At 39.3% G+C, this 25,598-nt stretch overlaps 5 protein-coding genes across 10 annotated transcripts in view; 2 read left to right on the top strand and 3 right to left on the bottom strand.

The window, feature by feature from the left end:
- Positions 1-8,761, bottom strand: part of ush1c (Usher syndrome 1C) — a 19,595-nt gene extending 10,834 nt beyond the window's left edge. Inside the window, exons 1-11 of the mRNA XM_005734872.1 lie at positions 8,640-8,761; positions 6,839-6,906; positions 5,523-5,666; positions 5,262-5,400; positions 4,310-4,418; positions 4,188-4,212; positions 4,021-4,078; positions 3,753-3,941; positions 3,599-3,658; positions 3,169-3,225; positions 953-1,095 (exon numbers count right to left, since the gene is read on the bottom strand). Coding sequence (XP_005734929.1) covers positions 953-1,095; positions 3,169-3,225; positions 3,599-3,658; positions 3,753-3,941; positions 4,021-4,078; positions 4,188-4,212; positions 4,310-4,418; positions 5,262-5,400; positions 5,523-5,666; positions 6,839-6,906; positions 8,640-8,675 — 1,028 coding nt within the window. The 5' untranslated portion in view covers positions 8,676-8,761. The remainder of the gene's footprint in view (positions 1-952; positions 1,096-3,168; positions 3,226-3,598; positions 3,659-3,752; positions 3,942-4,020; positions 4,079-4,187; positions 4,213-4,309; positions 4,419-5,261; positions 5,401-5,522; positions 5,667-6,838; positions 6,907-8,639) is intronic.
- A 381-nt stretch (positions 8,762-9,142) lies between these two features.
- ccdc77 (coiled-coil domain containing 77) lies at positions 9,143-13,734 on the top strand. 2 transcript variants are annotated; one of them, XM_005734870.2, is made up of 12 exons: positions 9,143-9,257; positions 9,980-10,027; positions 10,393-10,579; positions 10,681-10,823; positions 11,243-11,339; positions 11,604-11,694; positions 11,872-11,963; positions 12,084-12,232; positions 12,402-12,657; positions 12,827-12,952; positions 13,076-13,228; positions 13,456-13,734. In XM_005734870.2, the coding sequence occupies exons 2-12, from the start codon at positions 9,993-9,995 to the stop codon at positions 13,600-13,602; spliced, it is 1,476 nt and encodes a 491-aa protein (XP_005734927.1). In that variant the 5' UTR covers positions 9,143-9,257; positions 9,980-9,992; the 3' UTR covers positions 13,603-13,734. The 2 variants fall into 2 exon arrangements, with proteins under 2 accessions (XP_005734927.1, XP_005734928.1); XM_005734871.1 differs by having other exon boundaries at positions 9,144-9,257; positions 11,875-11,963.
- Positions 13,735-14,741: 1,007 nt separating this feature from the next.
- On the top strand, positions 14,742-20,561 carry hdhd5 (haloacid dehalogenase like hydrolase domain containing 5). Its single transcript, XM_005734867.1, has 8 exons — positions 14,742-15,146; positions 16,742-16,945; positions 17,052-17,164; positions 17,541-17,634; positions 17,709-17,742; positions 17,842-18,016; positions 19,005-19,193; positions 19,278-20,561. Exons 1-8 carry the CDS (start codon positions 15,036-15,038, stop codon positions 19,687-19,689), a joined length of 1,332 nt encoding a protein of 443 aa, XP_005734924.1. The 5' UTR covers positions 14,742-15,035; the 3' UTR covers positions 19,690-20,561.
- rab19 (RAB19, member RAS oncogene family) lies at positions 20,557-24,817 on the bottom strand. Of its 4 annotated transcripts, none has more exons than XM_013911330.1 (6): positions 24,726-24,817; positions 23,397-23,770; positions 23,226-23,320; positions 22,435-22,623; positions 21,860-22,043; positions 20,557-21,096 (listed from the first exon to the last, which is right to left on the bottom strand). In XM_013911330.1, exons 3-6 carry the CDS (start codon positions 23,274-23,276, stop codon positions 20,813-20,815), a joined length of 708 nt encoding a protein of 235 aa, XP_013766784.1. In that variant the 5' UTR covers positions 23,277-23,320; positions 23,397-23,770; positions 24,726-24,817; the 3' UTR covers positions 20,557-20,812. The 4 variants fall into 4 exon arrangements, with proteins under 4 accessions (XP_013766784.1, XP_005734926.1, XP_005734925.1 ...); XM_005734869.1 differs by having other exon boundaries at positions 23,397-23,493; XM_005734868.1 differs by lacking the exon at positions 23,397-23,770.
- A 222-nt stretch (positions 24,818-25,039) lies between these two features.
- Positions 25,040-25,598, bottom strand: part of ccdc34 (coiled-coil domain containing 34) — a 2,920-nt gene continuing 2,361 nt past the window's right edge. For both annotated transcript variants that reach the window (XM_005734865.1, XM_005734866.1), the window contains exon 7: positions 25,040-25,540. In XM_005734865.1, the coding sequence (XP_005734922.1) occupies positions 25,338-25,540 (203 nt within the window). In that variant the 3' untranslated portion in view covers positions 25,040-25,337. The remainder of the gene's footprint in view (positions 25,541-25,598) is intronic.

Here is a 25,598-nt window from a genome sequence, read left to right as displayed (position 1 = left end):
TATCTGGATGGCATACGTCTTATCATGCCAGAAGTCAACCAGCAGTGCCGGCTTGATACCAGATCCGGGCCAGACCTGCTTGCTATGTGGGAAAGGAAAAATAATAGACTGAAGGGTACATATATGCTTATTATCTATGGTTAGTCCCATGAGTATTTGGACAGTGACACAGTTTTTGTAGTTTTGCCTCTGTACGCCACCACAGTGGCAAAGAATGAAGACACGACTTTACTTCAGAGGGGTTATTAAAATTATTGCAATAACTGTTTTGGAATTAGATGGATTTTTACACATATTCAGCAACTTTCAGAGGCTCAAAACTAACTCTCGGGGGTTTTATAACCAGGTTAGTGACATCTTTTGATTTGAAATCCATGGTGGTATTGCACACAGCCAAACTGTAAGATTTGGTGAACATTTCCTATTTTCCACTCAGAAAGACCATTAGTGGGGCATCAGTTGTTGTTTTACTCTAATAAAAAAATCCAGCAGACACAAACTAACATCCATATTCATTTGGACATATTGTTCAGATGATTCTAAAGAATATGATTCCAATACGAACAGTTTTTTTAAGAGTTTTTGGCTTCTTGTTGCCTAGAAAGACACCGTGAGAGCACTGATAAAGTTACTACAACAAACATTTACATGTCATATTACTGATGACCTATCTATAGCATAAAAAATATCTTAGTGGCTTTTACATTAGTAAGGCTTTCTCCTGTTAGGATTACCTGAAAACAAAGTGTGATCCAAAGCCTAAGTAACATCTGTTTGAACAGAGTCAGATCAACGTCGTACCTTTGAAGTTAAAGCGACAGCAAGCTTGCTAACTAGCATGAAGTCAGCATCTTGCATTACAACATAAACTATACAACTCCCACCATACACTGCAGAAGCTCCATCTCGTGTCAGGACAAGGTTAATTAGAAGTTTTGTGCTGTTCACTCACTGTCTCTCCTTCTCCTGCTGCTCTTTAATGATTTTGTTGGTCTCCAGTGCCACCTTCTTCTGGTGCATCAGCTCCTTCCTCTCCACGTCCCTGCGGGCCTCCAGTGCCAGACGCTCCTCATCTGTCATAAACAGCTCACTGCCCTGAGAGAGTGAGAGCCACAGACAGTAATGAGGGAAAGATATACAGCAGGGGTCCTCAAACTTTAGCTCTGGAGACTGACAGGCAAGTCCGAACCAGTCTCTCTGACCGAGAACAGAGGGGAGATGTCAGTTTTTTAAAACCTGACATCCTTGAAGCCTCTCTGAATCATTGAGTAGATCAGCAATTTCTATTACTGGTATATAATTACAATATCCTGTGTTGTCCTTATAGCTGCATCTCTTCTTCTTTTTGGCCCGAGTGTAATTAACTGAAGCAGGTGCTGAACTTAAGAGCAGTCACACCCTAATGTCTGGGTTTGTGGCATTGTTCATACATTCTTCTGTTATTGTAACAAGTCTCGACCCTGGATTCATCAGACCCTTTTTTTTCTGTCGTGTCCTGTATATGTCAGTCTTGAAGCGTTTGTCCTTGTTACCTCTGCTGAGAAGTGGTACAGAGACCACTAAACATCCCTCAAGACCACATGCATCTTTTTGTGACCTTGGCGTATTGATTTTCTGATGGTGTGCTCACTTTTTGGTGTTCTTGTTCGTGCTTTGGATGCAACTGATACGGTTCCTGGAAAGTGTTTCAGAGTACAATGCACAGCCTACTTAGAAACCCTCAGCCTGCTGACAGCCTCTTTATCCTCATAACCTGTCCTATGACCTGATAGCATGTTTTCAAATGTCACAGTACTGATTAATAAACAATTTTCTGCAGATAGCGTGAGGTATAGCCACATAAAAGCCGGTGAAAATGGCTGCTGATTTACATCAGCATTAATTATACACACTGTTTCAGCAGAATAGCTCCAATTTAAATTTTAAATTCATTGTACACTGCAATTTTGTTATCCAACTGCTGGAACAAAACACTATAAAACGCATTCTAGAGGTATACTTTATATCACGGTGTTACACTGCATATTGCAAATGTTCTGGATGATTTAATGCTGCAGGGTTCCCCAAATATGCAGAAAAATAACATCATACCAATATGAAAAGCCGTTTTAAAACTAAAGTGTCTCTGACCTGAAGGTGATTTACTGCACACGTCCAAACAAAGACATACTCACAGATAACGACATTAGACGGGCACCAAGGAAATAAATAAATAAGATGTGAATGCCTGTCTTTGTTACACAGGCCTCATGACTGAGTCCCAGAGCAAATAACATGATGAGTAACTTGACTGATGATAAATGTCGCTCCTGCAGACAGCGGGGCTGCAGCACAGGCTGGTGCTGTTATGTCTCCAAAGCAAACAGACAGATTAATCTGAGCAATGCAGGAATGTAAAGGAGAAACTAAGCAGGAGGCAGAAGTCTCTGTCTCTTCGTCCATGACAGATGATCCCGTAAGTGTTTTACTTTCTCAGAGGAACCTGCTTTCTCAGAAGTTGCTTCAAAACTGAGGAAAGTGATTTTATCTGAAAGGTTTCTCCACATCTGCATATTATTCTGTAAAGTTATGCAAAATAGTAAAAGATTTTGCCCTTATTAACTTCTTAAGCCCCGAGCCTAACTGATCTCCTGCCTTTTGCCCCGTATCAGGGGGGCAGAAGTTAAATATCAAGGAAATTTGACGATTCATATGTGACTCGATCGGGGGTTGCTAGCGTTAGACTCTTTATCAAATCCATCTCATTGCATATGGGTTTGATTAAACAAGCTGCAGTAAAAGCATAAACCAAAACTTTATGCACTTATTAATTATATACACTCATTGGACGCTTTATTACATACATCTAACTAGTACCAGATTGGACCCCTATATCCAATGAAAGATGAATTGCCTTCATCTTTCACTGCAATTGTTTTTTAAGGTGTCGGAAACATTCCTTAGAGATTTTGGTCCATATCGATATGACGGCATCACACAGTTGTTCCAGATTTGTCAGGTAGATGTGGTCAACAGCAATGTTCAGGTAGGCTGTGGCAGTTAAACGATGCTCAGTTTTTAATAATGGGCCCAAATTGTGCCATGAAAATATCCCCCACATCATTACACCACCACCAGCAGCAGCAGCAGCCTGACGTACATTTGTATTCAAAACAAGAGTGTACTTACAGCTCCTGCCAGAACTGTAATAGTCAAACTTCTGCTGCTCTTCAGGACTTTCACGGCCTGGAAATGTTGAAACAGAGGATTTTAAATAGCACTTGTAAAGTTCAGTTTTATGAAATTAAAGAGAAAAAAAAACAGACACTCTCTGGAGCCTGCGTTGTGTGTCCTATTTGCATTCATCAGCGTGTGAATTATTCAGTTAAATATAGAAACATGCTGCAAGCTTGGTTTTGGCCATCAGCCACAGGAAGGATTTTTGCTGGTTAAACACTAATTTGGCTTTGGTAAAGCACCTCAGTGATTTAAGCTGAGAACAAACACAAGCAGTGAGAGAGGGCTTAACTTTTACTACCATGAGAGGCATAGTTTTTTAAAACAAAGAGAAATTTTTAGAAAAAGGAAATAAAAACATATAAAATTAAGCAAAACATACGTCTCTGTGGTCCATGTTAGTGAAATCCACTCCGTTCACCTCCACAATCTGGTCTCCAGCCTACATTTTGATACGACGCACATATTCACTGTCAATAGATTTACGAGTATCATAATTTAATACGATCTCTGCAGTCTTTTAGAAAAAAAATCACCTCAAGCCCAACTTCTGCAGAGAGGGAGCCTGGCTTGACGTTACTGATGTATATACCAGGTTTTTGGGTTGGACCACTGGATATGCTGATGCCCATGCCCTTGGTACCCACAAGACTGAGGAAAACTTTCTTCTCCTTGATCTCCTTTCCTCCAATGGATGCCAAACCGGCCACACTGCTTTTTTTCTCCTTGAAGAGTACAGGAGAAGTCTTTTAGCTGGCTGGTAAACAAACACCATTAAGAAGAAAGTAGCATTTCATCTCTCACCCCCGATTCAGAAACAAACTGGTCGACAAACTGCCACTTCAGGGGTTCATCTGATGAGCTGGAGAAATGAGAAAAAACTATGAGAATTCAGCCCTGCACAGCAGCAGTATTCTAGAGCACGGCACAGTTTGTTACAACAGTAATACACAAGTGGATTCATATCTCACGTTTTCACTGGGATCATCCCCACGTCTGCACAGAAAAATAAATAAGATGACACAAGTTAGATCACTTTCATGTTAGCAGGTAATGGCACTACTAATGGACACAAAGTCTGTGGTTAACCTACGTCGAACTTTGAGTGACACGACATTCTTTGTCTTGATGAGACTGATGACCTCCTCGTGGATACAGGAGGAAATTGAGTATCCATTGATACGCACAATCTCATCACCAACCTATATATGAAGACAGGAGAATATATCATAGATGAGATATTAAATGTCATTATGTAAATTTAAGTGGTTTACAGTCAAATGCTTCCTTCATAAGTCTATTTTACACTATGTAAGGCCGGTTTAAAACACTACACACTTGCAATAAAAAAAAAAGTATTCAGTTAAAATTTTAAATCTCCGATTGAAGATTCTTGTATTTGATTAGGCCAGAAATGATCACCATTATCAAAGGTCTCAGTAGTAGTAAAAAGTTACTTTGTTATAACAGTTATAAAAAAAGCTAAAGCACAAAATGTAAAAAAAAAAAAAAAGATTAAGTACAATGGTACATATATATATATATAAAAAACATGAATTAAATAAAAGGCTCCATGACAAAACAAAAAAAAATACTGGCAAACACCAGCGCTACCCCTCAGCCTCCTAGTGGACACACTGTGGTATCAATTTTAATCTCCTACGTTGCCTCGTTCTCCAGTTATTGCATTCATGAACTTGGGTGTCCACGTCACCCACCTGCCCACCCGGTGGGGTAATGACAATACCCAATTAGCTTTTGACAGCAGAGGGGTAAAAACTAAACAGAATTTTAAATAAATATAACATAAGATTAAATGGAAAAAATAAGCACTAACTGAATTTAAGTTTACTCTTTTACTGACATTTTCTGTTTGTATTCAACTAGAACTAGGAATATTAAATCCACCCCCATTATAAAGAGATATAATTATTCCGCATGTGGATAGATTCGTAAATAGTGCTGTAACCCCAGTCTGTATATTCATATTTTTTTTAAAGAATAAAAAAATCTGTAGAAACAAACATAAATTATAATTATAGTACCTGTAGGCCCACATTATCAGCTTGTCCCTCTTTTATAATCTGGGATATATAAAGACCACAGCCAAACTCAAGCCCTCCTCGGACGCTCAGACCTAGACCATCACGATTAGTCCGATCCAAACGCACCTCTTTTAGCTTCCTGCACACATCAGGTGAGAGAGGAAAATATTAAGCAAGATGTACAAGCCAACATAAGGTGAATGCATGCCAGGGTCAATAACTGCATGCTAAAAAGGCAATAAATAACCATGTTGTACTCACCTTGACCTCTTGGGGGTGAGCAAGTCATACTCCACCTGGTGTTTGAGAGGGATGAGAGGTCGGATGGCGTCAAACAAGGGGAGACGCTTTGGTTCGTTAATTACCAGCTTTAGGTCTCCCACCAGCACTCGCAAATCCATCGACCTGGAAAGTGAGAGGAGGATAATTAGCGGGTTCACAACAATTTACCACATCTGCTAATTTATGCAATTACAAAACGGTGAAAGCTCCCCTTGAAAACCAAACAATATGAGAAAGTCTGCAAAAAAAAGGGATTTCCAAAAAGGCTGGGATGCTGTGCAAAATGTAGATAATTATTTAAACTCATATTTAATTGTTTCAAAGAGCTATTGCTTAGTCATTTTTGTTTCATAATATGCCAAATGGTTTTCAAAGCATGATATGTCTGGAGTGCAGGTGGGTCAGTTTAGGAACCAGACTCTTTTCCTGATCCGTGTGGGATTTTTCCCTTGACACTGACAAGGAGATGAAAATCTCACTTCTATCAGAGTCTAAACACCTGATTTTTAAAACCTTTGTACTTTACCTTCTGCACCAACTGATGCAATTGATCAGGATTTGCAAAGCAATCTCTCTAGAGCCACAGGCATTTTCTCCTCACAATAAAAACAAAAAACATCCAAATGTCCCTTTGAGTATTTTTTTAATTTCAGGATAAAGGGCAACTGGAACAGCAATTAACGCAGCAAAGTAAATGCTATGGTATGAAATTCCTCCAGGTCACCTTCCTTTTGAATAATTAATATGTGCCATTTTAGCTCCATTTGGAGGTTGAACATAAAAAGAGCTTTTGTTGATAACTGGCCAGGCTTGTCGGAGCTCAGTGGAAACTGATCAGAGGCTTAACCAATAGGGTCACAGGACTGTGCCTCTGTACAAAGATTAATTGAAACCTAGACCTATCCCTCCCCCCTCTCATGTCCTCCAGGACCACATTTTCATCAAAAAACACGACCCAGAGGAGGATTTGAACCAGAGGTCTGCGAGCATTAAAACTGTCAGGGACAAGATTAATGGCTCCTAAATATTATTCATGAAAATGTTAAAAGCTAGGGAAAACATACAGAAGCAGAAGAAGATGTTTTTTGTATTTAAATCTATACAGATACTACAAAGACCCATACATGCCTACAGTTCCTTCGTTGTAACTCTTTTTGGCTATAGTTGTGCAAAGTTATTTAAGGACATAATCTATTCCATAATCATCAATGTTTTAGTCATAAAGTGTGAAAAATCAGTGAGGAAATACAACACACACTCTGTAGACATGCTGAGCAGTGACAGATGGTACTCACTGGTGATACATGCGGAGGACGTCATACAGGTAATCCTTTTCTGCTTCATTTTCAATCAGCAACTCCACCTGCAAGAAAACACAAGCATCTGGTACCATCCTTCTTCATTAAGGCCCCTGAAACACACTGTATCTCTCCCCTGTTTTCCTGTCAGCTACAGGGGGTGAGCCGTGTGTGTGTGTGTGTGTGTGTGTGTGTGTGTGTGTGTGTGTGTGTGTGTGTGTCCGAGTCATACAAACCTGATGACGGTTCAGTTGCAGCAGGATAGTTTTAAGGAACCGTTTGGGCCAGTCGCTGATATAACACATTTTACCATCTGTCCCCAGCAAAATCTCTCCTATAATAAGCTGAAAGCCTGACTTTCTAAGACATTAAAGTTCAGATAACTCCCTGGATGTCCATGTGCTAAACGTGTAATGGGCTGCCCATGTCTAACCATCAAACCCCTGGGAGGAAATAATGGCCACAGGGATGAGGAGAGGCTGCAGTAGGAAGGTCTGGAGTGTCACCTTACATCTCAAAAAGAGGGAAACATTCACACACGCACGCCTCATGTTGAATAATTAGACCTCAAATTAAAGAACAGGCATCATAGAGCACACACCCTCCAAGGACCATTTCTGCAGGGGTTAAAGTTAAGGCAGCGCCACTGAGCCACACAGGGTGTGTGAACGGTCATAAACTTCTCTTTTTCCTGCAGACTGAGCCACATGGACCTTGGCACCATAAACCAGTAAAGTATAGATAACTTGTTAGGCAGACAAGCATTTCTGGTTTAAAGATCAGAACTGTTTTCATACAGTGAGCTTCTCTGTCACAGTGTAGTACCTACAGAATAAAAATGTGTGACTTTTATGCAAATAAAAACACAATAAAATTGCACAATAATCCAATTTTCAGGCAAATCAGACCATAAAACTGACAAACATCCTCAACCAAACAATTAAGACAGTGCCGCAAACAGAAACAAAGCCCATTTGTGCCTCATTCACCCCTCAGCCTCTAATTAAACCCGTAAATTGTCGCATCTCTTCCGCTTAGCTGCTCGTATCTGACACATTATCTAATGCGAAAGCGCCCTTTGTGGAGAGCCTACAATATGGGACTCTGCTTGCCTGCGTGCAGCACAGATGGCTGTGAGGTGATCCCTACATGCTCTGGGGACGAAAAAGCCTTGAACATATCGTGTTCTCTTCCTCTGTCATCTTTGCTGCTGATGACTTTTTGGGGGGGAAGTAGTCAACACCGCCCACACATCAAAGTATAATTTCAAGTTGATTCACTGCATGAATGAATCCTGACTCCTAATAACATTTTTTACTGCTTGTTGTTGACTATAGTGACCTCTGCCGTGTAACTTTTACCTGAATAAGAATAAGGTACCAATCAAGAGGGAAAACAGTCTTACAGCAACCTCTTAAATTGTGCAAAGAGATTTAAGTGTCATCAAAAAGACAAAATCCCCCGACACTCGTTTCACTTGGGCAGCAGATGAGATTAGAAGCAGATGTTTCAGCTAAATAAAAACCCGTAAATCTACTACAACAACATTAAAAACAAACAGCAACTTTATTTCTTAATGATATGTTTGAATTACTGTTAAAATAAAAGTTGAGTTTTTTTTGTTTTTTTTTTTTTTTTTATTCGTCACTTTGTCGGGCAGGCCTGTCTACGCAACATCTCACCGGCAGACACCTGAGCCAGCCAGCGAAGAGACAACCAGGTAGAAAAAAAAACAGCTTCATTTAACATCTATTCAATTCATGTAAAATAGTTAAAATTGTTGTTATTTTTATCATACCTTGTGCCTAAATTCTCGAGCAACTTTCCGCTCCATTGTTGAGAAACACCACAAAGCGGTCCGACGTGAGATCTCAGCGTTGGTCAAGTTTGACGGGAAGCGGCCGGAGGTCAATACGTCAAGGTAGTAGGACTGCAATCGGAGCTTCCGGTTAAAAATGTTATAGTGATATGCTTATTCGTCAAAATTAAAGGGGTCTTTGTTGTAAATATAGTCACTTTTAATATTGAAAAACATCGTGTCCACAAAATTTAATTGCTGTACGCTTTATTTCAAGCTCAAATTTATAATTAAGACCTTTATTTTGAAGGGTTGACTGTGTCGCTTGGACTTCTTGCTAAGTCTGATTAATTTGTTGATAATTAAACAAATAAATAAAGGATTGAATAAATAAACGAATTAAATAAAACACACGTCATCATATGTTTTTTTTAATAAATATATTCATGATAATAAAAGATTATATTATATTTTTTAGGTTGTTGTCTCTACGGTCCCTAGGTGGCAAAATAACGTCTTTTACGGCTGAGTTCCTACGAAGAAGAAAAAGGGGCGGTAACTTCCTGATTTCAAAAGAACAACACCGCGGTGCTGCTAGACTGTTTAAAGTTGTAACGGGTGAGTAAAATTCAGAAGTATTTAAGCGAAAAGAAAACCTGGAAAAACGTACGACAGCTATATTGGTGCGCTATATAATATGACATTTCTTATTTCTCACGAATTCATCACCATGAAAAATAAAACATACCTACTCATTTTGCTACGACATGCTCTTTTTTATAGATTATTTTTTATGTGAAGTACAAGTTCTTTGTGACCAACTGAATCATTGACGTGGCCGTTTAATATGGGTTTAAAGCGTTAAATTATCCCTCGGCAAGAATAGCGGACTGGTTTTAAAAGTCCCGCTCCCCCTACCGCCCAGTGTGTGGCAACCGAGATACACGACTGGTATAAATTACCCTGTTAGCTCTGCAATCCAGATAGTGTTACCTCTTCACTATTATTGCAAAATGCCACTCTAGAAGTTCTTTTAGTTGACGTATTCACCGGTTATGTAACGTGTCATAATAATTAGAAATACTGCAAAGGGTAATATTTTGCTTGTCCACCAATTCCTAATACAAGATGTGTTTATTTTTTTCTAATGATGTATTTCAGTATTTGTATAATTATATCTGTTCTGCTGACTCCGTTTATGCTCTTTACATAATTTGGCTCTTAAAGTATGTGAATATTAAGACCACAAAACTGTTTTAAGTGCTCATTATTTAAGAACAACTCATTATTCATGTAACCCTTTTAAGCATCTGTATATGTATTTTCCATTTTGTTTACAGTGTCTGCAACAGGATGGGGTCCCCAAAGAAACATGCAACACCACACAGGTAAAGAACATGCATTTGACACGCTGAACGCTGGACTTTTGTTGCCATAGCACAGAGTGAGCCAGAGTAATTCTTTTTACTTTAATCTCCCTAAATGATACTTGGATTTATTGTGACAGTCTGGTTCCCCTACTGTTACAGACTCATCCCACATGGATTAAGCGTTATTACCTAAATGGGTTTAAATTCCTGGGTAATCCTTTACGCAGTTTATATGTCATTGGTAAAGTGCTGTGATATTGTAGCTGTTACAGTTACAACCAAAGTGTGAGTCTTCAATGCCCAAATGTAAATTGTATGCCAGTATCATCTTCTTCAAAATGCTTCATGTTCTTTGTTTTCTTTTTCTGTTTTTCACCCACCAGGACTAATATTCGTACCCCGGGTCAGGAGCTTGACTCGCCACTCCCCCCTATTCACGAGCGTCTGGCGCAACTGCGTCCATCCAGAGAGCTTCTGGAGTTCTACAGACAGAAGATTGCCCAGTTTGATAGCGAGCACTTGGAGCTGCTGCAGATGCTGGAAAAGTATAAAAGCCTCACTGAAGATCAGGTGAGAGATGGGAGTCAATGTGAGAGGCTTTGATGTTAAGCCATTTGTGCCAAAGAATCTTTGCCTGACTAATCTTGCCTCCCTTCATAATGCCCTGAAAGCATAAGCTACAGTGGGAAATACGACAGCGCGAAGGAGAGATTGCAGAGCTTCAGAGTGCTCTGAGTGACATGCAGGTCTACCTTTTCCAAGAGAGAGAGCAGTCTCTGCGGCTTTATGCAGAAAACGACAGACTAAAGATCAGGTAGGTGTACAGTTCAACCTTAAGTATAGCATTTAATATTGATAAAAGTGAGTCACAGTGCCTGCAGAGAATGATTACTATTCTGTCAATAGTGATGGGTTACTTTACCATCTGGCTTACTGCAACTGACCAAGTATTTATTTTTTTTTTTTTTTTCATATTTTTCAGTTCAATTCAATTTTATTTATATAGCGCCAAATCACAACAAAAGTCGCCTCGCCTTAATTTTTAATAATTAAAACCAGTGGAATGCACAGATATATGTTAACATATTTCGTTAAAGTTGAAGCCTATACAAGTTATTCTTGACTGATAGCAGTAGGTGTGTGGCATTTGATATCTTGATAACTTGTAACCACCATTATCTGTTGTTGCTTCTGTGTATAAAACTTTATTACCATCTAGCCACTGTTTTACAGAGAGCTGGAGGACAGGAAGAAAATCCAACACCTTCTTGCTCTTGTGGGTCCTGATACAGGAGAGATGACATATTTCCACCGGGAACCTCCTCACAAGGTACGTGCTTACTTCATTGTAGGTCATTTTCTGAGTTGATGCTTTGAACTCAAATTTATAATCTCAGTAAGATACATTGGATTGCCTGGTGCTGCTAAACAGAACTACAGCATTTTTAATGATATTAGCAAAGTCCTTCTAAAAGCAAGCCTCCGTTTGGCTGTTATCATGGTAATGCAGTCAGGCAGTTGTTTAGGGTTATGACATTGAAGCTCCCAGAGTAGTTAAAAATACTGTTGTACTACTGTTATTGCTATATTTCAGGTCACTATCTCACAGAGGTACCCAGAGTCCAGACTGGAGGAAAGTCTCAGTCTTAGGCCAACAAAGTTGAGACCTGCTGCAACCAGGAAAGGTTTGAAAATATATTTTTCTACAAATAATATTATTTTCTTTCGTCTGATTATTCAAGAAAATGTGAATGTATTTTATTTGTGTTGTTGTTTTTGTTTGTTTTTAATCAAGTCATCACTACTTATGTATTTAAACCAGCCTTTTGCAATGACCATGCCGTTTTGATTTTATATTTAAGCAGAGAGTGGCAGGAGAACTAAATTTGCAGATAGAGAAAATGGAGAGAGCTTGGAACAGTACAACAATGAAAAAGAGACATTGTTGCTACAGGTATGGGCCCACTTTATGTATGCTTGAAATGCGATTTCATTTATATGATCTGTTACAGAAAGTTAAACATTTCTTTCTCTTGTGTGTCCTGTGTTTACATTTTGTGGCACATGTCTCCAGGTGGAGGCGTTGCAGGCTCAAATGGAAGAGCAGACTCGCCTGGCCAAAGAGCAGGTGGACGCTCTGCTGGAGGATCGAAAGATTAAAACAGAGGAGGCCGAGGCACAGCGGCAGAGAGATCAGGACCGCATTGCTGCTCTGACTGACAAGTTAGTCTTATAGTTTATGTAGTTTATGATGTCTGTATTTTTAGTTATTTATCATTGTGACTTATAGCTGTTTGTAAAACAAACCTCTAGACTTTTGTCTTCTGTGGCTGACATTAAATTTCCATTAAATTTCCAGATTTACTTTTATTTATCTCCTTTGACATGTCAGACTCCAGCGAACTCAGAACCTGTTGCATGAGAGCACCAGAGATTTTTTACAGCTAAAGTTTGACACACGAGCTAATGAGAAGAGCTGGATGGTGGAGAAGGATCGCCTGCTGAGGGAACTGGACTCCTGCCACAGCCGTCTTAGGAAGGCCAGGGGTGTCAGCACTGAGTTGGGGCGAACGTGGCAGCCCAGCAGCAGCACAGCCCTCCCTCAGCCTCAGTCAGAGTCAGATCAGCCACACAAAGAGGAGTTAAAGGTAACATTAACTATCTGTTTGTGTTCATGAAAGTCTGTAAGAAGTATTTCCTGATTCCATTTTGCGAGGTTGTATAAATGCCTTTTATTAATGTCTTCAGAATAAATCACAGTTTTTTGGCGAGTTCATTGTAGTGTCTGTTTTTTTTCTTTATTCTTTTTTCAAACAGATATTGCAGGAGGAGCTGAAGCAAGCCAACCGTCTGGCAGACATGTACAGGGAGCAGTGCATTACTTTTGAAACAGAACTGTCCCAAATCAGAGAGGAAGGGGATGTGGGCAGGGAAATATTCAAGGTACACCAGTTTGATTGATGGTTCAGTCTGTACAAGCCTTATACACATCTCTGATTAAATGGTATCTGATGTTGATGGCGATCACCAAGTTTCTTTTTACTGATACCTTGCTTCTGTGTGCAGGAGCGTTCAGAGAAAATGGCCAAGCGCCTCCAGCTGATGACTCAGCGTTATGAGGCATTGGAGAAGAGGAGGGTGATGGAGGTGGAGGGCTTCAAGGCAGACCTTAAACTCCTCAGACAGAAACTCAAAGATGTAGAAAAACAGCTTCTGAAGGTAAAAAGATCAAACTGTGTGACCAGTTGATTTTATTAGAAAGTTATTTGTGATCTCAGCATGCCTGTGCTTGTTTTTACATATTATAAGCACTGTGAATGGCTTTAATTTTAATGCAAAACAAAGTTAAGCAAAACCTTCACTCATCTTCCTTCAATTTTTCCACCTTGCTCATGTCCAAAATCACATTTTAGTAAGTATTGACTGGGAGATTCTCTTTTCATCAGGTTACCTTGAATGTGGGGCCCAACCAGGACTTAGCCATCCTTCATGAAGTACGGCAAACCAATGCCAGGACCAAAAAGGTTCAGGGCGAGCTGATGGCTCTGAAGGCAAAAATCTTTGGACTTGAAAATGAGCTAAGATACAGCTGAGAATAATGCTCTGATATTTTTTGTAATGTGTAGCTGTGTTTATCTCTGTTATGGCTGCTTATTCTGCTGTGTTTATTTTTAAAAACTAGACTAAATGTTGTTGATATTTTGTGCTTTGGACCAATAAAAATCGTAGAGTTATTTTAAATCGGTGTACAATCAGTTCTTTATATTTAATTAAAAAAGACGCAGCTTTGAATTTTTTTTTTACTGTGACAACCAAATAGTTGTCATTTTTATTTTTGGAATTGGGCAGTTTTTTAAATTTTCATATACAGATGAATGTTGGATGTCATCTTGGGATCATGGAACAGACGTTCATGTTCCACATCAAATGTGTAACCTTTATTGAAACAAGTACATACTATTCAAAGTTTACTGAATATGAATTTATTTTTACTTTTAAAATCATGTACTTTTTTTTTTTTTTAAATAAGAAGTAAGAATTTATGCTTACTAATGTGTTACATAGAAGCGTTCCAATAATGAGAGATTATTAGAAAGGATGAAAATGATTTATTGATGAACAGAATATACACGGTTAGACTCCGATGGCCTGTCTCAGCCGAATGGACCCTGACTGTAGAAGGGATTAGAGCAGGACCCCCGGAGCTGAGATGAAGGTGGCTTGAATGGAGTTTGAGTGATGAGAGGTGGAGGTGGGTGGCACAAAGGCATCTGCAAAGGAGAATGACAGTAAACTAACTGAAGTAGGTAAAAATGTAAACAAACCTTGCTACTGGTTATAATAACCCAGATAAAATTAAGTAAAGTTTTTGTAAAAGTAAGTGCAAATAATCAAGAAAAAATATGTACAAAAAATATATTAATAATTATTCGTATATTTGTTTTGTTTTATACAACTATACATGAAATGTGTCAGAAATTAGGAAAATTAGAGGGGGGAAAATGCAAACATGCAAATCATAAAATGTAATATTTTGGGGTCGTTTTTTAAAGATAATATAGTTTTGTATCTTTGCCATGAAATTTACAGTTATTTATACATGATGTTGAAACTAATAAATAAATAATAATATTAGTATTATGTTCAGGTACAGAGTTTATTGAGTTTCAAAGTTAGTAAGTTAGAAAGTGACTTTCATTTCTACAAAAATGATAAACGTGTGGGTTTCCGTTGTTGACGTAATATTGGACCAGGAAGTTCAACGGTTTGCTTCTTTGCGCATGCGTCCTCAGAGCTATGACAAATTGTACCGCTCCTCGGTATACACCCGTATATTACAGTATGAGGAGCGCAGAGTATGGTATTGACTTAGACTGATAAAAATATCATGACCCGGTTCTTCAGCGGTCACATTTGCTAAGTTAGCCGTTACCGTTGGCGCAGCTAAAGCTAGCTCGGCCGTGTCTGTTGTTGTTGTTGTTGTTGTTGTTTACACGTCGCCTTTTCCACTAAAGTGCCTGAAACAATGCAGAGAGTGAGATATTTAAAGAGTGGCTGGCAGCTGCTGAAATCAAGCTGCGAGGGAGCAGCAAAGCAAGCGAACACCCCGTCTTCGGCCTCAAGATGTTATAGCCATGTAAGTCAACGCTTTGTACAAACTGTATTAACGAGAGTGGAGAAGGGAGTGCTGATTGAAAGCACGGTGGCGCTCCATCCCATTTCAGTGCTACCTGTCAAAGAAATGTATCCTGACAGAAGAGTATTCAATCTCAAGTTATCCAATTTTTTTTAACATTTTCTGCTCAGCCATCTTTGACTTAAATATAAATATTCTAATCTAAAGTTTGGAAATATCCGGTGATTTCTGTGAAGTTTTAGTCTCTTTTGTTAAAGCCCATTCACCCACTTTCAAATCTTTTTCCACACGTTGAAATCTCAGACCATGTTTGAACACAACTTCACATTTGTCTCATGTGTCTGGGTATTGGCTAACTAAAAAAGTCAAGCAGTCCTGCAGAGTGCCATATTTGAAAACTGCTAATAAAAAATCACATTGGAAAGAGGACTCACAATTTCTGAATGACGTAGTTGTATTTTACAAGAAGAAGCACTCAGAGTGCAAACCTCCACCAAGGCTACCCGCTATTAAGGGAAGTATTACATTTTGTATGTATGAATTTTGTTTTCTTTGTTTGTTTGTTTTTTTTTTTTTAATTATTTTAAGAAGTTTGTAGTGCAGTAAAAATTAGGTAAAGGTAGGATTACAGATGTTTAATTTGATTATACAAATATTATGTAGGAGTGGGTAATGGATAATAGGTACTGACTTGCAGCTCTTTTTTCTTGATAATACTTTCTTTAACGATATAATACATTTTGGAGTCAACTCCACAAAGAAAGCTTGAGGTCAGAGGTCAAATATAACATCATTTGGATGCAGACTATATTATTTTTAGTCCCCATATACCAATATCATTTCCTAAATGTTGCCAATACAAACAATGGCAGTAGAATTCTAAACATAATTTTGAAGATAAAAGACTGAATGTTTGATGTTGTTTGACCTTGAAGGAGAGGCCAGAGGACAAATGTGCCACATTTTACATTTTTATAAAGTAATTTTTTATGTTTACAATGCACACCAAACTTGTAAGGGACTTATAAGGAATGCATGAATGTTTTTCATATTTTTATTTGTCAAACGCAGATCCTCAATAAATTTTATGGTAAGAAATGTGAAAGAACTTTGAGATATTTATATTTGAATATTTCCTTAGATTTCAGTGTGTGAAAAAAGTGAGTGGATGGGCTCTTTCTTAAACAATATCTAGGAAACTATTTAATATAATAAGCTAAAATCTCAGAGCAATTATTATAAATATGTAGAAACTTACAAGATGGTGGAGCAAAAGGCCAGAGACTGAATGTCCCAGCAGGAGAGCATGCTGAGGCTACTCACTGCACATATTGATCATTGTATTTTTAGTATACTATAGTATATAGTACAGTATAGATTATTTTAGTATCTATTCATCAGTGTTCAATCACTAACTTTAATAAAACTATGCTGCATAGCTCATAGAAGCTGCAGTGGGATCAAAGTCTCACTCAGTTCAGTGTGCCTGCAGCGATGAGCTCTCAAAGACTGCTCAGAATGCAGTATCAGTTAATGAGTAACCTTATGTTGTCATACTACACATGTCCCCACTCTGTCGCCTGCTCCCTCCTCAGGCAAGCAGCTCCTTCGGGCTCCTCTTTGACATTGACGGGGTGCTGGTGAGAGGCAAGACTCCGATCCCTGCAGCCAAGCAGTGCTTCAAAAACCTGGTGGACCGCAGCGGAAAATACAAGGTCCCTGTGGTGTTTGTCACTAATGCTGGGAACTGCATGAGGCAGACAAAAGCGGAACATCTGTCACATCTGCTTGAGGTGGAGGTAAATTGAGAGCCTTTTAAAACATTATCAGTTTGCTTTGTCTCGTGTATTTTGTTTTTAATATTCTTTGATATCAGCCATTTATTCTAGACTCCCTTTATCTCAGGTGTCTCCAGACCAGGTGATGCTATCCCATAGTCCTTTGCGAATGTTTACCCAGTTCCACAAAATGCGTGTGCTGGTCTCCGGACAGGGTCCAGTAGAGGAAGTCGCTCATAAGTATCCTGCAATAACTCGGGTAATCTGGTGCCTGCACTCTGGATGTTGACCTTTAAAGCTGAATGTTCTGTTTATTCACTTGTTTTTCTCCATGCTCCACTTTGTTATCAGTGTTTAATCGTTTCACCCTTTGTTCCCTTTACTGCTTGACAGTCTCTGTGAAGCCCTTCAACAGGTTTTTTTGAGTTAGTGGGATTTTGTTTTTAATTCAAGTCAAACATTGTTATTTGAAATATAAAGAAATGCAGTAAATTAAACATTGGAAAACATGTTACAAAAAAAACACCAAATACCCAAAACACTGTTAAGATTTTCTACATATTTCCAGCTTGTAATTCCTGCTCAACCGGTTTGACTTTAACTCGCCAAACTTCAGCCTGGGCTTTCAGGATGTTGTTACTATAGATGTGCTCAGAGAAGCGTACCCAGTCCTAGATGTTGTGGATCACAATAGAAGACCCAAAGATGTTGTAAGTAATACTGTTTAATCCATTTATGTTCAGTTCAGTTACACGTCTTGCCAACTTTGCACAATGTCCTTCAGGTGCCGCCCACTAAAGGTTTACGGCCAATAGATGGTATGTTTCCTTTGCGCAGTCATTACATAATCCCTGAGAATTAATGATTTTCTGGTAATGTGGCCTAATTGTATGTTTTGTTTTTATTTGGTCCTACAGCTGTTGTTTTATTTGGTGAGCCTATTAGATGGGAGACCAACCTCCAGCTTATTGTTGACGTGCTGCTAACTGGTGGGAACCCAGGCAGCACTTGGAGTTCAGCGCATTATCCTCACATCCCCGTCCTGGCATGTAACATGGACCTGCTGTGGATGGCAGAGGCCTGGAATCCCCGGTACACATCAACACCACAGTCTGAAATATTACAACCTTCAAATTTTACAGTATTCTTGTTATACAGTGCCATGGAAAAGCACTATTGTCAAAACCTACCTGGCCCTGTGTGAAAAAGTGATCGATCTCTCATTAAATCATGAATTACTTTTGAGTAACCACATTTGAGAGCTGAGTTCAACTTCACCAGCCACAGTGGCCTGATTACTGAGAAACCTGTTGAATAAAGAAACCTCTTCAATAGAAGTTAAGTGAATTAGGCAAAATTATTCAAGAAAGCAACACATCATGCCACACTCTGAAGAAACCACTAAGAAACAAAGTCATTGACATTATCAGTCTAGAAAGGGGTACAAAGGCAAATCATAGTGAAAGCTATGAGAGAAAACGTGGAACACAGGTGAACCTTCCCAAGAGTGCCCGGCGTACCAAAATGATCCCAGGAGTGCATCACCTATCCAGCAGGTCACAAAAGAACCCAGAACAACATCTAAAGGACGTCCAGCAGGACAATGATCCAAAACACACCAGCAAGTGCGCCTCTGAATGGCTAAAAAACAAAACAAAATGAAGATCATGGAGTGGTCTATTCAAAGTCCAGACTTAATTCCAATTAAGATTCTTTGGCATCTGAACTTAAACGGGCAGTTCATCCTTGAAAACCCTCTGATGTGCCTGAATTAAAACAATTATTTAAAGAGGAGTGGCACAAAGCTCCTCCACAAATGCTTGCTTGCCAAGTGTGTCACAACCAGTTATTAGGTTTAGGTTTTTTTATATTGGACCAAGTTGGCTTTGATAGCTTTTCCCTTAATAAATGAAATAATTTAAAAACTGCATTTTGTATTTACTCAGGTTATGCCCAATATTAAAATTAGTTCGATCTGTAACGTTAAAGTCACAAATATGACAAATGTGCAAAAACCTAAGAAAGGGAACAAAACAGAAACTTTCTCACAATACTGTATTTCCTGTTCCTTGCATCACAGGTTTGGTCATGGTATGTTCCTGGTGTGCTTAGAGTCTCTGTACAAGAAGGTCACAGGATACGAACTCAAGTACGAGGCTCTGATTGGGAAGCCCAGTGTGGTGACTTATAACTACGCTGAGCTGCTGATTAGACAACAGGCTGAAAGACTTGGCTGGAACACGCCTGTGAAGAGGGTGTATGCTATAGGGTGAGTTTTTCAGTCTACATTTAACACTTAGAAATTCAGTTTAAAAAATAATTTGAACTGAGTCCTTTTTTTTTTTTTTTATAGTGATAATCCCATGGCCGACATATATGGCGCCAACCTCTACAATCGCTACCTCCAGTCTTCTCGTCACACCAAGGCACAGATGCAGGCTCAGAGTGCTGGTGGAAGTATAGATCCCTCAGCTGTTGATGACACCCCTAAAATGACATCAGCAGAACTAGGTGGAGCTTCAGGTGTGGTAGAAAGGGATCTCCCTGAGGGATGTAGCTCAATCCTGGTGTGCACAGGAGTGTACAGCAAAGACCAACAGGAGCTGCTCTCAGACCCAACGAAAACAGTCACAGAACAACGCATCTTCCATGGTCACAGAGACTTCCGCTTCGATCCCAGCCTCACTCAACCGTCCTTCGTGGTGCATGATGTGAAGGAGGCGGTTGAGTTGGTATTTAAGCAGGAAGGCTGGCCACTACAGTAGGGGTCTCCATCTCATAGTCTGATCTTTCACCATTAGCAACAGGTTATCAAACCATTCCCTTGATTATTACAGGGGAGAAGTAGGTGTTACTATGTTATAACGAGCCATAGAGTCAGCTGTGAAAAGGAATAATATCAAATACATAGAAGTTGCATTTTAAATCAGTCATCCATAATAGTGCATCAGACCACTGCTGAATTCTTTTTAAAAAGTTTAAGTTTTCAATAATAGACATCACTGTTTCTGAGTCAAGGAATTCAGGTTTTTGAGTACATACATTAAGTTGTTGAATTACACATTTTAGTACTTTAAGTATTGGTAAGCTCATGAGTGGATTTCAGGTGGAATTCCTCCACAGTTACATCTTTCCAGCAAGTTTAGACTGATTCAGAAAGAGCTGTACAAAGACACAGTTTTGTGACATTACTATTTCAGGCATTTGCACAGTCAAAAAAAAGACACCCCTGTAGGTCCTAATTTGTTTTTACTGCTGTCATATTTTACCTAATTATTATTTTTTAAACATGAATTTATAAGCTCTATTTAAGTTGCCAGCTATGAGTGTATTACATCATTTTTTTTACTTTAGCCAGCAGCATGTTAAATTTTATTTTGAAAAAAACTAGTCTTATTTTCTGAAGTTGGTGGAATTTAACAGTAGGGTTTTTCACATAATGAATAGTGAATGTCTGTTAGAAGACTGCAGTTATAGTTACAGCGCCACTGAAAATACAGTTTTTACATTTGTAACTGGTTTAACAATGTGTGATTTGCAGGTGACTTAAACCTGTGGCATTGTACTTCAAAAGCCATATGATGTGAAAGAACCTTTAAAAAAAGGGGATTAAAATGACACAAGGCTACATGTAAAACTGTAGTGTTTACTGTGCTGGAGTCTGTGTACAGAGTCCTCTGGCAGAGGAGTGGTTTGTCATCACATTCATTATCCTTAGAATAATATTACAACATGTTAAATATTAAAAAGTCAAAACATACAAAACCAGTATTCACACACACGTTGCAACACACAGTTTCTCTTTAAATAACATCCCATTCTCTGGTAGAGAAACAGGTAAATTGAGTATTCAGGCCTCCATTCCCACTCTTCGAGTGACTCCCTGCTTCAGCCTTCTCGGCACCCACACTTTTTATCTGTAACCACGGCACTAGGAACCGGGTGAGAGTTGTTACTCAGCATGAACTGAGGAGAGTTTTCAGAGGACTCGTTTATGATGGTCATACCATTGCGTGCCATTAGTTCTCGAGCCATAAGTATGAAGGCGGCCTCTATGTTCTGGGCCTCCTTGGCTGAGGTTTCCAGAGCAGCCAGCACACCACTGTCTTCTGCCAGATTGCAAGCATCCTCGAAGAGCACCTGTCTCTTAGTGTGGAGATCTGACTTATTACCTGCAGTGGTGAACAGAACCAGAGTTGGTAAAAACAGAAGTGAAGCAGATATTTGCAGCTATGATTTGTATCATTTTCAGTTCAATTATTCTTTTAGTGCAACACTTACTACAACCAAACCAAGTCTTCAGATCACATTTAAACTTTACCCGTCAAAAACATGGGGCATGTTTCTGACTTTTTGGAATTACGTCTTTCCCAACAAACTTAGTAGACTTTAACTATAAGATACATTTTTTTAGGGTTAATACAGACAACAGTCACACACCGGAATCGCTGTTTTAGCACATTATGCATATGTCTTTGGTCTGTAGGTGGACGTTACACGATACACTACCTACAGAGACACAAGAAGAATATCTAAACTCTACATAAAAATACTCTCCCTCACTGGCATGCTCTTTCATGTCATTGACCTATTGCAAATTAATACAACAATACTGCATTCAGTTAGTGAGATCAGGATTTGATCTAATCATGAAAATATGGATTTATCCTGCCTTGTATCAACAGCTAAAGCTGCTGGTGTGACATTGTTTGGGATATTTTCTTGGCACATATTGTTAACACATTGTTAAACAACACAGTCTACTTCAGTCTTTTTGGTGACCATGTTCATCCCTTTATTAGCACAATCTACGGATCTGCTAATGACTTTGCAAGTGACTTTTGTCTTGTTGTTTGAATTGATTTTGTAACATGTTTTTGTGACAATATCTACAACTCAAAAATATATTCTGCTCTGTGCAGACAGTTTACATACCAATGAGTATCAGCACCACACTGGCAGCTCCGTACAGCTCCACTTCCCTGATCCAGTGTGGAACCGATTCAAATGTGCTGCGTCGAGTGATGTCATAGGCCACCATCGCCCCATGGGCGCTGCGGTAGTAGCTTTGAGTTATGGTGCGGAAACGCTCCTGTCCCGCAGTGTCCCACACCTGCATCTGCAAAACACAGATAACACAAATATGGGTTAACCGGTTATACAGAATAGGTTAAGGATCAACAGCGTACAACTCTTAAGTTATTCAAGTATGATGTCAGGTTTGTCTGCTGTTTGCAGTTGTTTCTGAACAAATGTCTGCAAATGTCTAAGCAGAATTATAAACTAGCAGCTAATAAATCAACACACCCAGAAAGCTAACAGAAACACTGAGGATACTACAGACAGCTTGTCAGCCCCTCCCCTTTCTCTGAAGAACTAAAACAAAAGGAATTCTTTACTTTAAGACACGAGTGCACCCGCACGGATCTCATAAATTGCACACACCTAAATATGTGGACAGGACTGCACTATCAGCTGTGATGCAAGTGCTTAAAATAAAAGTCATCTACCTTCACCTTCTTGCCATCAATGTCCAGGGTACGAACAGTAAAGTCAACACCAATGGTGTTTTGTTGCTTTTCGATGAAGATGCCAGATTTGAAGCTTTGCACCACGCAGGTCTTCCCAACATCTGAGTCACCAACCAAGATGATTTTAAAAAGAAAGTCAAAAGAGTCTTCAATCTCTGGCCCAGCAGTCTGCATGGTGACAAGAGGAACAGAGAGAGAGGGAGAAAACACTATCGCTGTAAGACGAGACCCAATACCTTTGGGCCTCAGTGCAAATGAACCGGTCCCTTCCAAGTTGTGTCAATAAGAACTTAGAATATTTACACAAACAGCAGTCACATCCTTGAGAAAGAAAGGGAAAAATCAATTGTCTACTGGCAGAAGTAACACAGACAGTTTGATCCCTGGTGAAAGATCCATCCAGAGCTCAATAAAAAGTAAAGGTTCTGTCAAATCTAATCTGTCAAATCTAGTGAAGCAGCTTGCTTTTTTCTTCTGCTATCTTAAACCCATTCTTTAACCTTTGTTCAACAATCAGAAAAGATTACACAATCAGCTCAGGTATTCCATAGCAGGGATAAAAATCAATATTCCTTGAGACAGACTAGTCAGAATCCAAAAGCTGTTTCTTCATCAGGAGTTGGTTTCCATATCTACATTACACCAGTAGTCACATTCTTGAAACACAAGTAGATTCTGTCCTTCTGCCCTTTAGACTGTCACTCTGTGTGCTTGCTACACCCCTGCGCCACTCAGTTTACTTCTGAGGCAGTATAAGACACGCCTCCTACCTGTGTTGGAAGTTGTGATTTCCAACTGCCAGCCCACCTGCACCACTGCATCTTGGGATATGGATTTTCTTTGTATGTTTAACAGGACTCAATACCTGAAAGAGCCAGACAGCAATCATTCATTACCAAAAGCTCTTAAAGGTCGAGCTAAAATGAGTAGCTAGAACTTACCGTAAATTATAGGAGTGAACAAAAGTGTTGAAGGTTCACTCTGAGTGCAGACTTCCCATTTTAAGAGGGTGTGACTGCTACACTTGCAGCCATGCAACTATAAAAATCAGTATTTAAGCATGTGGTCATGGTCAAGATAACCTGCGGAAGTGCAAACTGAGCATCAGAATAGGCCAGAACGGTGATTTAAGTGACTTTGAATGTGGTATGATTATTGGTCCAATACAGGCTGGTCTGAGTGCTCTTATGGTGACGTCTTCCAGCAGGGTAATGCACCAGGCAAAATCATTTTAAACTGGATTCTTGAACATGACGGTGAATTCACTATATTCAAATGGCCTTCACAGTCAACAGATGTCAATCCAGAAGAACACCTTTAGGATGTGGTGGAAAGGGACATTTGAACAATTAATGCAGTTCTGGGGGCAAAATGAGCTCCAATCCAGTACTAGCAAATATACCTAATAAAGTTCACTGAGAGTGTATGTTAAATTTGTTGGATTTACTTTAATTTCTAATAATTTCTCTGGTTTTGCAGTGCTGGGTTCTCCAAGCAATGATATGGTCTGCCAGCATATAACGAGCAAAAGAGGTGTCTTTGAATGCATCACTATACAGAATACAGAAAGTGCTGATTGGGAGATACCACGTATTCCAAGATCATAGGAAGATAGCTGGAGTCATTTATGTTAAATGCATTTATTTTCTGTGTCTCCTCAGTAAGGTATTTAGTTGTTCTTTTAATTACTGTTAGGTTAGAGTAACAATTAAATTAAAGCTTGATTTTGCTTCTCTAATATTAGTTGATTAGCTTTGTTCCCTTGTGTCTAAAATTGGTCCGATCAGCAGGTATTTAAGATCCCCTTTCCTTCTCATCTGATCAGTTTTGGTTGCTTGGATTGATTTGAGCATTGATGTTATTTTATCTCATGTTGCTTCTTACTTTTTAAGTTGTAACATTACTGTTTGACTTTTTCTTCCAAGGATAAAATAAAGCACTTTTTTCTCAAATTTCTGTGTCCCTGTGACTAACCTTTCATGTGGAGAAAGGTTTTATTTACAAGGCTTCAAATACCTTAGAGCAAACAGCCTACACCCTTACACCCAATAAAACTACTCACGACAAAATGTAATCACGTTACATCTTTGTTTTAACAGCTGCCCACCCCACAATGATTAACAATTAAAGAAAACATAAGCTCTTCTCCCTGATTACAACCAGCTAGCACATTCCAGAGCAATCAGGAAACTGTAAAGAGTTAACCACAAAATGAACAAGAAGAAACTACACAAAAATACACCAGAAAAGCATAATTTAAATCATTTTACCTCAGGCTTCACACATTGGCATCACAGTGAGATGCTAACACAGACTGAGCATACTGCTCTGAATCTATCTCTCTCTCTCTCTCTCTCTTTCCACCCCCTCACTACATTCTGTCGTCATCTCAGCCCACAGAAGAACAAGGCACAGCTGGACACAGAACAATGTGTGAAGTGTGAGGGGCACTTGACCAAGCTGGGTCTATCTTTGGCTGTGACCACCAGCCACCTTCTTTCTGTCATGCGGGTGGTGCCTTATTTGTTCAGTGCAATGAAACGTGGTTTTGTTGACCACAGAATGAATGAGACCGAAACAGATCTTTGACTGTGCCACATTTATCCAAATAAAAAAATGTATTGCAGTACATCTACAGAAAATTGTTTTCTGGACTTTTAAATATCTAGTCACACGAACATCATATCAAAATTTGAATAATTCCATTAATTAAAAAAAAAAAAACATAAACCAAATACGTCTTCACCACAACCACCTTAAGAGAACAAAAATCCTTGTGTGACTCAGCAGAGTCTTGGCCCAGAAGCTGTGGTGGTGCAGAAATCACAGTTAAGCCCGTAACTAAGCTGCCGCATCACAGTCATACACGTCAACCTGCTGTGTCATCTCTTCTGCTGCAAATGTGCTGGACTCTGAGTGTTTCTCAGCCTAAACGTGTTGCTGAGGCTCTGTTGACTTTTTCTCTGTTTCAGAGGTTTCTTGCTTGATGTCTCGAGGGAGGATGGTTCTGGAGGAGGGACATGGATTGGCTTCCAGGGGATTGGATTGACAAAACTGGGCGATGGGTAGGATTTGTCATAGGGACCTAGAGAAAAACAATCCAATGCAACAGTGACACATAAATCTCTGGAAGTCTAATTAAA

The sequence above is a fragment of the Pundamilia nyererei genome, unplaced genomic scaffold (assembly GCF_000239375.1).
Source record: "Pundamilia nyererei isolate P.nyererei 1_Seehausen unplaced genomic scaffold, PunNye1.0 scaffold00060, whole genome shotgun sequence".
Lineage (NCBI taxonomy): Eukaryota > Metazoa > Chordata > Actinopteri > Cichliformes > Cichlidae > Pundamilia > Pundamilia nyererei.
Note: the sequence above shows the minus strand (reverse complement) of the source record. Positions and strands in the feature narration are given on the sequence as shown.